The sequence below is a fragment of the Hypanus sabinus genome, chromosome 6 (assembly GCF_030144855.1).
Source record: "Hypanus sabinus isolate sHypSab1 chromosome 6, sHypSab1.hap1, whole genome shotgun sequence".
NCBI classification, from domain to species: domain Eukaryota; kingdom Metazoa; phylum Chordata; class Chondrichthyes; order Myliobatiformes; family Dasyatidae; genus Hypanus; species Hypanus sabinus.
Genome location: NC_082711.1, coordinates 58,404,475 through 58,417,256, shown reverse-complemented (window position 1 = coordinate 58,417,256; position 12,782 = coordinate 58,404,475). Strand labels below are relative to the sequence as shown.

At 40.5% G+C, this 12,782-nt stretch overlaps 1 protein-coding gene across 2 annotated transcripts in view; it reads right to left on the bottom strand.

Annotated features, from left to right (window-relative positions):
- abcb4 (ATP-binding cassette, sub-family B (MDR/TAP), member 4) overlaps positions 1 to 12,681 on the bottom strand; it is a 112,345-nt gene extending 99,664 nt beyond the window's left edge. Inside the window, exons 1-3 of one of the 2 annotated variants that reach the window (XM_059972223.1) lie at positions 12,430 to 12,681; positions 8,589 to 8,652; positions 6,444 to 6,495 (exon numbers count right to left, since the gene is read on the bottom strand). In XM_059972223.1, coding sequence (XP_059828206.1) covers positions 6,444 to 6,495; positions 8,589 to 8,644 — 108 coding nt within the window. In that variant the 5' untranslated portion in view covers positions 8,645 to 8,652; positions 12,430 to 12,681. Of the gene's footprint in view, positions 1 to 6,443; positions 6,496 to 8,588; positions 8,653 to 11,705; positions 11,896 to 12,429 lie in introns of those variants that run through there. The other variant, XM_059972224.1, reaches the window with a different exon arrangement.
- Between the last annotated feature and the right edge of the window lie 101 nt (positions 12,682 to 12,782).

Genomic DNA, 12,782 nt, shown 5'->3' with positions numbered 1-12,782 from the left:
GGAGAGTATTCAGAGATTTTTTTTCCTGCAACGGAAAGTCTTGGTATGATTTTTTTTAACCTCAGCTTCAGCTCAAACTGATTTTGTAGAGAGATCAGTTCTTTCTTCATCTTTCCTGTTAAATCATCATTACAAGTATTCAGGAATGGATTTGCTACCCATAAGACATAGGAACAGAATTAGGCCATTTGGCCCATTAAGTCTGCTCTGCCATTTAAGCATGGCTGATTGATTTTACCTCTCCTCAGTCCCACTCCCTGGCCGTCACCATGTAACCTTCAATACCATGGCCAATCAAGAATCTATCACGCTCTGACCTATCAAAGCTCAGCAGTCTCCTCCGTCGCCTTCCACAGTAGCCTGGGGTATATTTCGTCCAGTCCCGGCAACTTATCCAACTTGATGCTTTCCAAAAGCTCCAGCACATCCTCTTTCTTAATATCTACATGCTCAAGCTTTACAGTCCGCTGCAAGTCATCACTACAATCACCAAGATCCTTTTCCATAGTGAATACTGAAGTATTCATAAAGTAGCTCTGCTATTTTCTCCGTCCTCTTGCACCATACCAGAGTCAAATGATTTTTGAAAGATCATTTCTAATGTTGCCACAATCTCTAATGCTACCTCTTTCAGACCCCTCGGGTGCATTTCCTCTGGTAGGTGACTTGTTTATCTTTAGGTCTTTCAGCTTTTTGAGCACCTCATTCATTCTCAGCTCCTATTTATTTATGTTTTTATTGATATACTTTAAAAAGCTTTTACTGTCCACCTTGATATTATTTGCTGGCTTGCTTTCATATTTCATCTTTTCCCTTCTGGTGATTCTTTTAGTTGCTCTCAGTAGGTTTTTAGAAATTTCCGAATCCTCTATCTTCCCAGTAATTTTTGCTTTGCTGTAAGCCCTCTTTTGTTTTTACATTAGCTTTGACTTTGCTTGTCAGCCATAGTTGTACTATTTTGCCACTTGAGTATTTCTTCACTTTTGGAATGCACATGTCCTGAACCTTCCTCATTTTGCCCCAGAAATGCCCACCATTGCTGATCTGATGTCATTCCCTATCAGCATCTCCTTCCGATTTACTTTGGCCCAACTGCTCTTCCATACCACTGGAATTTCCCTTATTCCACTGAAATACTGCTACACTTTACTTTCTCTCTATCAAATTTCAAGTTGAACTCAACCATATTGTGATCACTGGTCACTGTTGATCATTCTCAATACAAAGTTCTCAAAACATGTTGTCTGTGAATTACTCATTGAATGGTAAATATGTTAGGCACTGATTTTTTCAAAAAAGTAATAATCCCATGGGGGCATCCGATCATTGATGGAGCCCCATCTGTCACACAAGCAAAAATGTTGGTGAGTGGAATGCCCTCTTTGAAAGACTGCTCAACAACCTGAAATACTGATTACTCCAAGTCTGTTTCTAGTCCACCTCTTGAACCATGATTTCATCTTTAATGATATATAGATAACAAAGCAGCAAAGATTTATTTCCTGGCAAAGTGGATTCATCCAAATGCCAAGCAAATTCTGTTGTCTGAAGAATATTGCACCATTGTCTTCCACATTCTCAGACATTTTATCTAATCATCTTTGAATATAGTCGATGCTGAGTGGAATCACTTTAATTATTTGGTCTGGTGACTTATGCAAGACCGCACTCAGAATCTTCCTTACTGTTGGCAGAATCAGTACTTCCCCAATTGTTTGGGACTTCCCAGTATGAGCAATGAATTGATGTATGAAGCATGCAAACCATCACCACTTTGTTGTGAATTGCTGGCAAACATGTTTGAAATGCTTTTCATTTTTGATGCTTGCATGAAGTGTCTGAAAAAGCCAAATTCTTGTTTGCTTTATCATTGTGCTTTTTCTTCAAATGTTCAAGAAGCCAGAACTGTTTCACTGCCTCATATGAAGAACCTTTTTCCACACAAAGATACTCCATACTATACTGTCTACAGCTCTATTTTGTTTGGTCTGCTTCTGCCATTTTCATTATGGATTCATAATCACAGCCAATCACCTATTATTTAAGTCCAACCGCAAATGCTGCAATCAGTAAAGGGGAAAAGTTGCATCATAGATCATGCAAAAACTGACTCTGACTGAAGGTACATAAAGCGGGGCAGTGATATCTCATTTGGGCCTTTAACTAGGGAAATGTGGTCAAGACCATTTGAATGGGCAGATTCTGAGCTTTACCTCATTGAATGCCATACCCCAATTCACAGGAATTGCGTCACTGTGTGATTGGAGTAATGGAACGCTACTAGCTAATTAATTATGAGGCATTGAGGACCAAATGTGTATATTAAACTTCTTAAATTAAGTCTGTAGACCCTCAGCAGACCCTTGCCCCTGAGTACCCTCCCACAGTCCCCTTCATCTTTACTGTCCCCTTAGAAACTCCCATGGTATCACCCACTTTGGATACCACTGCCACAGAAGACATTCTTGCCTTCCTTTTATGTATGATGAGCTACAGAGAAACAGTCTTACAACACCCACAGAATACCGGAGGAGCTCAGTATGTCAAGCAGCATCTATGGAGAAGAATAAACAGCTGACATTTTGGGCTGAGGCCCTTCATCAGGACTGGAAAAGAAGGGGGAAGAAGCCAGCATATGAAGGTGGTTGGGGGGGGAGGAAAGGAGTACAGCTGGTAGGAGATAGGTGAAATCAGATAAGGCGGTAGGTGGACAGTTAGGGCTGGAGGGTAGAAAATGAGAAACTGGGAGATGAAAGGTGGAAAAAGGAAAGGGCTGAAGAACGGGGGTCTGATAGGAGAGGAGAGTGGACTATGAGATAAAGGGAAGGTAAACACAATTTATTTCTTTGTGGATGAGTCTCTTGAACTGAAACTCTTTAAAACAAGTCACTTCAGGAGACAATGAGGAAAATAAATTGCACAACAGCAGTGGAACAAGCTAATGCAATTTGTTATTCACTCCAAGAAATCACTAGAGATCTAATTGACTGAAGCAAGTAGCCTACAGATGCTGAAATCTGAGACAAAAATAAACTGGTGGAAAAACATCCTTTGTCAAGCATCCTTTGCCTCCATGGATGAATGGTTAATGTTTCAAGACAAAATCATGCATCAGGACTGAGAATGTAGAGGAAAGACAGTCAGTGTGTAGAAGTGAAAGAGGATGGGAGATGATTGGTAGAACTAGGTATGACGGGGAGTGAAGGACAGATGAAGTCAGGTTGGATAAGGAGGGGGCATTGGTTGGAGGGGTTGCTGCCAGGAAGGGTGTGGAGTGGGGAGGAAGGAGGGTGCCAAGTTCTGAAACAAACACAGAAATTGCAGGAAACTGTCAATGTTGTTTCTGTCACAGATCCTGGTTGAGCTGCTGTGTGTTTCTGACTCTCTTTTTGGTACCTTACTCAGCCACTGATTCAGCAGGTCTTGCTTGACCGTGTTCACTGTCTCAGTTGTGCATATGTTTCACTTCCACTTACAGTGTCCCCACTCCTAGCTTCTGATGAGGAATCACAGCACTCAACCTAACAATTCCTTACAGATTTAAGTTTCATATAAAATCTCTGCAAGTCCTCCTGAAACAGAGGAAGGCATTTATAATTGTCTCATTTTGACATGTAGCACAATATCAGGCCCATCGGGCTCAATGAGCCCACACTATTCAGTTACACCCATGTGACCAATCAATCCTCAAACCCATGTGTCTTTGGAATATGGGATAAAACCGGAGCATTGAAAGGAAACCAATGCGGTCACGGGGAGAACGTATAAACTCCTTACAGACAGCAAACAGCAGGGCTCAACCTAGGTCCCTGGCATTATGCAAACTGCCACGCTACTGTGTCACACCCCCACCAGCTGACAAACATTTAACTTTAATGAAGAACTGATGTATGGCAAATTATTTTGCAGCTTGAGATTTATGTTTGCTAAATATGTAGATGTTGGGATCATCTTAAAGGATGATCTTAAAGGATGATGCATCGTTGGATGACTTTTCCTGGAGTTATCCAATAACTTGTGGATAAATCTTAGTTAATTGTAGGAACACAATAAAAAAAAAGCTTGCATTATATAATTCGAATGACTTGTATGCTTCATGTTTAAAATTTAATGTTGTGTTTTTCAGTCCAAGTGCTTCTATAATAGATCCCTCTTATTCCCTACATTTCCCATAATTTCTATGTAATAACAGAGTGAAGTGTTAGAGTACAAAATATTCCCACTGCAGAATTCAATTGCAACCAGAACACCCAGTCCTGTCACTTTCTAATTGCTATATGTTGCATAAGATGTGCTGCAACTGAAAGGCCTCCATATAGAATAGATTATGGTATTCAGAGCTAAATTAAGCCAATTGCATGGTCCTGCCATACAAAAATTTCTCAGTTTATGGGAAATGTTTCAACAAAAGAATTGTTGGGATAATTACCGAAAGCAGAGTCAAGGTAATAGTGACTCATCTATCAAATACCAAAGAAGAATTACAAAAAAATGCACTGGAACTTTAGTAGTTTCTGATGAAAAGCCATTTAACTGAAACTTTAACCTGAGCCGTGAGTATTTACAGAATTTTCTGATTTTAAGTATGAGTTCTAGCATCTGTAATTTTCCCTTTCAAATCTCTTACTAAATCTCCCTACAGATGCTGCCTGGCCTGCTGTGTTCCACCAGCATTTTGTGTGTGTTGTTCGTAATTTTCCCATTCCTTTCTAGTCCTGAAAGCCTGAAACGTCACCCTAAAAAGACAGGGTGTTGGGATCCGGGGTGAGAGCCAATTTCAATTGTTCTCTGCGATGGTCGCTCCTCTCTCCATGGCACTGAAGTGATGATGACTGCCCCGGCAGCTGAGCTCCACGCCTACTAACATGATGAACTGCTCGGTAAGGCTTTGGTTCCACTCTGGGCTGCTCTGGTGTTTGGGTCTGATGCAAGCTTTTTTAAAAAAAATTGTGGTCCTACTAAGATTTATCCACGAGTTATTGGATAGCTCTAGGAAAAGTCATCCAAGGATGCACCCAACATCTTTTAAGATGATCCCAACATCTACATATTTAGCAAACATAAATCTCAAGCTGCAAAATAATTTGCCATACAACAGTTCTTCTTTAAAGTTAATTGCTTTGGTTTGGAATGTTGTTGTTCACTTCAATTCTTGACACGATTTGTATCTTTTTCCTTCTCTTGCACATAGGGTGCTAGTCTTTTATTTTTATTCTTTGTTTTTTCTTTAATTGGATTCTTTCTGGTTTCTTGCTTTGTGGCTACCTGTGAGCAAACAAGTCTCAAGGTTGTATAATTTATGCATTCTTTGATAATAAGTTTACTTGAATCTAATTCCTCCCCATACAGTGGATGCCAGCTGATCTGTTGAGTTCCTCCAGCGGGTTTGTTTGTCCTCTGTATTTTTGTTGCTTTTTTTTGTTCCTCAAAATAATGGACCATCTATTCCAGCCATGTTTATATTATCCTTAGACAGCATCTGCGCACATCCCAAGTTGCATATTATTACAGCTACCCATAAAAGGTAGGATAGTTATGCATCTCTACATTTCAGATAAATACCTGCCACCTTGTACTTACATTTCTACAGCCCTACCCACTAATATTTGATAAAGTGCAGCCGGCCAGGCAGCATCTACAGGAAGAAGTACAGTAGAAGTTTCGGGCAGAAACCCTTCGTCAGGACTGTATGGTCTCAGCCCAAAACATCGACTGTGCTTCTTCTTATAGATGCTGCCTGGCCTGCTGCATTCCACCAGCATTTTGTGTGTATTGCTTGAATATCCAGCATCTACAGATTTCCTTGTGTTTACGTTTCAATGACTTGAAATGTTTGTACAAATGCTGCCTGGGCTCCTGATATTTTCAGAATTTTCTGTGTTATAACAAAATTTACGAGTTTTTTTTTAAATTTGCCTCAGTTACTTTTATATTGGTATTGGTATTGGACAATATTGGTATTGTCAATATGGCAAGAAATTAAAATGTCAGGCAATAATGGTTCAATCATCACACTGCAAATACAGCACTGTGCAAAAGTCTTAAACACACATATATAGCTAGGGTACCTAAGATTTCTGCACAGTACTGTGTATTATGTCTTTCTAGTTACCAAATGATACTTAATACTTCTGAGCTAATATAAAGCTAAGTACTCTTATTTCTGTTTCCCAATCACCTTCTTATTTTAAGCAATATCCAGAACAGTAAAGCAGAAGTGACCGTCAATCAACTGCACCTTTTGCCAACACAGGAGATGCTTTTACAGGTGCACATTCACTCCTAATGACAATATAATTACAAATCATGATTAGATATTGTGCAGCATGCATCCTTTTCACATAAATAATGCATTATGCATCTCATAATATTTCCTCACAGTAATATTCAAATTGGATGTTAAAATACAGCTGTATTCTTGAAATGAAGAAACTAACCCTTACCAAAGCCAATGGGCTGACTACTTCAAGATCCTTTTCTTTCTTCTTCATTTTGCTGTAGATTTACAAGGAATAATAATTAGATTTTATGAGACTTTTTGTCTAGTTGTCTGTAATCATTTCATTAGTTTAGAAGTTCTTGAATCCAGAAATAAACTGCTGTCTTCACAATATCAGAAAATATTTATAAGAAACAAATGCATGAGCATTTCTTTAAAATTAATTATTAATTCTTGGATAATTTTAACATTGTATATTACTGCCATTATTTTGAACAGTACAAACAATACAATTGGATTTAATACACGAGCTAAGAAAAGCTATTAAATGCTTGATGCTGAGTCCTGGTCCAGGCTGCAGGCCCGGATGGTGTCAGCCCCAGGGTGCTCAAAGCCTGTGCCCCCCAGCTATGTGGAGTACTTCACCATGTCTTCAACCTGAGCCCGAGTCTCTAGAGGGTTCCTGTGATGTGGAAGATGTCCTGCCTTGTTCCTGTACCGAAGACGCTGTGCCCAGTGACTCCAATGACTACGGACCAGTGGCATTGACCTCCCGCATCATGAAGACCCTGGAGAGACTTGTTCTAGAGCAGCTCCGGCCTATGGTTTGGCCACAATTAGACCCCATCCAGTTCGCCTATCAGCCCCGACTAGGAGTTGAGGATGCCATCGTCTACCTGCTGGACCGTGTCTACGCCCACCTGGACAAGCCGGCGAGCACTGTGAGGGTCATGTTTTTTGACTTCTCCAGTGCGTTCAACACCATCTGCCCTGCTCTGCTGGGTGAGAAGCTGACAGTGATGCAGGTGGATGCTTCCCTGGTGTCCTGGATTATTGATTACCTGACTGGCAGACCACAGTACGTGCACTTGCAACACTGTGTGTCAGACAGAGTGGTCAACAGCACTGGGGCTCCACAGGGGACTGTCCTGTCTCCCTTTCTCTTCACCATCTACACCTCGGACTTCAACTACAACACAGAGTCTTGCCATACTCAGAAGTTTTCTGATGACTCTGCCATAGTTGGATGCATCAGCAAGGGAGATGAGGCTGAGTACAGGGCTACGGTGGGAAACTTTGTCACATGGTGCGAGCAGAATCGTCTGCAGCTTAATGTGAAAAAGACTAAGGAGCTGGTGGTGGACTTGAGGAGGGCTAAGGCACCGGTGACCCCTGTTTCCATCCAAGGGGTCAGTGTGGACATAGTGGAGGATTACAAATACCTGGGGATATTAATGGACAATAAACTGGACTGGTCAAAGAACACTGAGGCTGTCTACAAGAAGGGTCAGAGCCGTCTCTACTTCCTGAGGAGACTGAGGTCCTTTAACAACTGCTGGATGATGCTAAGGATGTTCTACGAGTCTGTGGTGGCCAGTGCTATCATGTTTGCTGTTGTGTGCTGGGGCAGCAGGCTGAGGGTAGCAGACACCAACAGATTCAACAAACACACCTATAAGGCTGGTGATGTTGTGGGGGTGGAACTGGACTCTCTGATGGTGGTGTGTGAAAAGAGGATGCTGTCCAAGTTGCATGCCATCTTGGACAATGACTCCCATCCACTCCATAATGTACTGGTTAGGCACAGGATTACATTCAGCCAGAGACTCATTCCACCGAGATGCAACACTGAGCATCATAGGAAGTCATTCCCGCCTGTGGCCATCAAACTTTACAACTCCTCCCTCGGAGTGTCAGACACCCTGAGCCAATAGGCTGGTCCTGGACTTATTTCCACTTGGCATGATTAACATTATTATTTAATTATTTATGGTTATATATTGCTATATTTCTTTACTATTCTTCATTGGTGCGACTGTAACGAAACCCAATTTGTCTCGGGATCAATAAAGTATGTCTGTTTGTCTGGTTTCAAAAGAGAGTCATGAAGTCCTACAACAGATTCAGGTCCTTCAGTCCAGCTGCTCCCAGCCAACTAAGATGATCCATCCAACCTACAATGGCCACAGTACATCTTTTAGGGGTTGAGGTGTTTCAATATAAAGTGAATGAATTGATTGATATATTGTAATTTTTCACACAACCTAAATGGTAGTGAAGAGCTGCAGATCTCAGAACTAGGACACTAGTTATGAAATATTGTCAGTGTTCAATTATGTCACAACATCTTTCATGTGGAGCTTCTTACCACTCTTCATCCTGTGTTTCAGCATTGGTGTTTCCCTTCATGTATTTTTTTGGCATCTCTTCACCTGTTGTAGAAACATAATTGTTTCAGGATTAGAGATGTTTGACTTGCAAAGAATTTTAAGCAGTTACAAACCAGTAACCAAAATCATTTTCCAAATGAAAGATCAAAAAGGTGCAGATGCTGGAAATTTCAAATAGAAACAGAAAATGCTGGAAGCAGTCACCAGAGCAGGCCTCATCTGTAGGAAGAGAAAGGGAAACTACATTTCAGGTACAAGAAATTACAAAGGGTCTTTGACCTGAAATGCTGACTCTCTCACATACTCTGCCCTAAATAGCCATTCAAAGTAAGGCAAAGGTCTATGTACCTTTTTCAGGTAAACCACACCCACTCCTGTGGATCCATTCATGTTCTCTCTCCTTTTGCTCACATTTTCCAATTCCTCATCCCATCCTATTACACTGTCCCTCCTATCGTCACTCAAACACCATTCTGATGGAGACTCTCAATCCAAAACACTGCCTCTTTATTCCATTCCATAGATGCTGCCTGACCTGTTGAGCTCCTCTAGCATTAACCTTTCCTTTCCCTTCGCTTACCCTTCCTGTCCCCTGTCTACCTGTTCCATCAGCCATCATCCTTTCCTTAAAGTGGTTCCACGTCACTATCCAGTTTCTGTCTCTACCTACCCTTCTTTCTGCCCCCACTGCCAATTTGGCTCCATCTGCTTATCATCCCCCAACTCATCTGAAATATGAATTTATACCTGCACTAAGCAACTAACAGCAGCCAATGTATGTGTTGTGTGAAGAAGTTTTTTCAAAGGAGGCAATGAAACCATCCAGGCTCCTTGAACATTGGATCGGTACATGGAGGGCTATGGTCCCAGTTCAGGGCAGTGGAAGGAGGCTGTTTAAATGGTTTGGCATGGACAAGGTGGGCTGAAGGGCTTGTTTCTATGCTGTACTTTTCTATTTCTATTTGAAGTGAATGCAATTGTGTATTTAATATTTCAATAATTTGAGTGGATATATATACATATATATATATATATCTACACACACACACACACACACACACACACACACACACACACATATATACATACACACAAGTTTGATTTGCATTCTTGTTTGTTTAAATAAATATGGGTTATGTGTAAATCCAGATTAACTGCAATGTCATCATGCTACCACGTGATACGTGAGCATCTCACTTAAAGTAAATTTGAAGTTATATCTGTATTTTGGACTTGGTGTATTCATATGAATTAGTTTAATATTTTGAAGTTACAACTCTGATAAAGCCATCAATGACTTGACTTATTTTCCGTCCCTTTGTGAAATCTTTCAGAAATGAAAACTACTTCAAAACATGATGGCTCTCAAAAGGAAATGGTCTAAGATGTTTTTTATGTGCTTATTGAAGCTGTGTTAAAATTCTTTGAAGACTCAAATGCTTCATTCAGTAATCAACTCAAGAATATTAAGCACAACATAGCTTATTAATCAGAATTATTTGCAATGTTTAATGAAATCAGTCTTCAATTGCAAAGTAATAATTTGAATCTTATCAAAATCAGTTGTCTCCAGACTTCTATCCAAGTTAACCTTATTTAAGAGCAACATTGCCATCGTGACCTTTTCCAAATTCCAAGCTTCTCTGAGTTGGAAGAGAAGAATACCAGATGAGGATTTTCAAGTTTACTACGCCCATCCACTGAACTGCATTAAGACACGTCACAGAGATTTCAGGATCTTCTCTCGCTCCAAATCCAGAATGGGTAACAAATCCATCCTGAACACTTGTAAGAAGGAATTAACAGGAAGGATGGATAAAGAACCAATCTTGCTACAATATGACTAAGTCTTATGTCTTGTTTATTATTTATTGTAATGCCTGCACTGTTTTGTGCACTTTATGCTGTCCTGGGTAGGTCCGTAGTCTAGTGTAGTGTTTTTTTCCTGCGTTGTTTTTTTACATAGTTCAGTCTAGTTTTTGTACTGTGTCATATAACACCATGGTCCTGAGAAACATTGTCTTGTTTTTACTGTGTACTTGTACCAGCAGTTATGGTCGAAATGACAATAAAAAGTGACTTAACTTGACTAAGCTGAAGCCGAGGTGCAAAAAAAAACACATCAAAACTTTCAATTGCAGAAATAAATCTCTGAATGCTATCCTGCACTGTGGAGAAAGGTCAAGATATTCCTTATGCCTTTTCCAACATGCTTAGTGGAGCATGGTTTCATAGCAGTTGCTCAACTTCTTTCAGAGCCATGAAAAAGACTGCAAATGACTGAAAATGGGGATCTGAAACTCATGAGTGATAGCCATCCTGATGTTGCTAAGTTGATACCACAGCACCAAGCCCATCCACCCCATTGAACAGTGAAAAAGCAATGAATTGACAAATTGTTGGACTAATGTATGCCCTAATTTTTTTTTACTGAAAATTGTTTTACTATAACGAAATAATTTTATATGTAGCTTCAAATAGATTTGAATTTTTTTGCAATTATTTGTCACTGCTCTGAATTTGCAGTTTCTATTTTCTTTCATTGTGCATTGCATATCAAAATTCTTTATAGGTTTTATGTTATGGCCTGAAAGGGAGAGGGCAGCACTGCGATGTGGTCTGGGACCCAAGCAGTCTGCATTCCAAAACTGTTTGGGATCACACCTTGATAATGAGAGGGGTCAGAGGAGAATTGCCAGACTGGTTCAAGCTGACAGGAAGGTGAAAATAACTCAAGACAATTACATGTTACAACGGTGGTGTGGAGAAGAGCATGTCTGAATGCACAACACATAGAACCTTGAAATGGATGGGCTACAGCTGCTGTTTGATGTGCTGTGCACTCTCAGTGGTCACTTTATTAGGTACAAGAGATAACTAATAAGTGACCATTGAATGTGTTTTTTAAACTTATACCAACAACCTTTGACGCCTACACGGCCCATTAACACTCCATTTTTCTTACATCCACATACTTATCGAAAAGACTCTTAAATATCACCACCTCTGGCAGTGCATTCCACGCACGCACCAATCTCTGTGTAAATAACCTTTTACTGAGCTGAACTTTCTCCCCTATACTTTCCAACACTCACCTTAAGGAGATGACCTTAGGTATTGCCCGTTGCCACTCTGGGGAAAAGACGTTGGCTGTCCACTCTGTCTTTCAAAATCTTATACACCTCTCTCAGATCGGCCCCATCCTCACTTTCTCCAAAAGAGAAAATCCCTAGCACGCTCAACCTTCATTCATAAAACATGTAAAGAGCTGTGCTGTGTGGTGAACGACATGTACCTGTCTGGACGAGCCCCCTGCTGACTGCTCTTGTCACTCCTCCCACAGACCCCGGTACAAAGCCCAGCCTCTCAGTCTCCAGGATGTAGTATGGTGGTCAATTGCGATATCTCGCCTTACATCTCAGAGTGAGTTATTGATGGTGCATCATGCTGATAAGATTGATTATTAATTCTATGAGATATCCATGGAATGTAGAGTCAGCATTAAGATCTCCAACGGATAGTATCTCCCACTTACTGTAAAGTGGTGGATTTATCTTTAATTTATTTTGACATTGACAGTGAAGTGTATGTGAATATTTTATTTTCTCGAATCTAACGCTACGCCGTACGAAAACTCTTAATCCGATTCAAGCAGACTGGGTTTAGAATTAGGTGTGTGTTTAACGCAACCAACTAACCCGTTAAAATTTAGGCATTATTTCCGCGTTTTCTTAATAAATAACAGAACTTTTAATACAGGAACTTGTTTGTTAGTAGACAAAGTAAATAATAGTCAAGATAAAAGTAAATGAAACTTACAATTTTCCCCGAGCAAACTTTAAACTGGGTCGCGTTTTTCACCCGGTGATGAAAAATCCGCGGACTGTTCAGAAGGGAGACTGAACTACAAATTGTTTTTTTTATTTTCGGTGCAAAGTCTCACTTTAGTAATCCGAACAGATTATGTAACAGGAAATTGAATTCACGTATGATGCTTCCTCCCAGCCTCCGGAGATAAGGTGTGTGTGACCTGACTGCGGCCGAGCTTGACAAACATCTGGTGTGGTGAGATGTATTACTTCAAGTAAAGTGGAACGAAAACAGAAACTAGACATCCTTCCTTCACACCCATCAACCTCTCACTCACACTAGGAGCAATTTGCAGTGGCCGA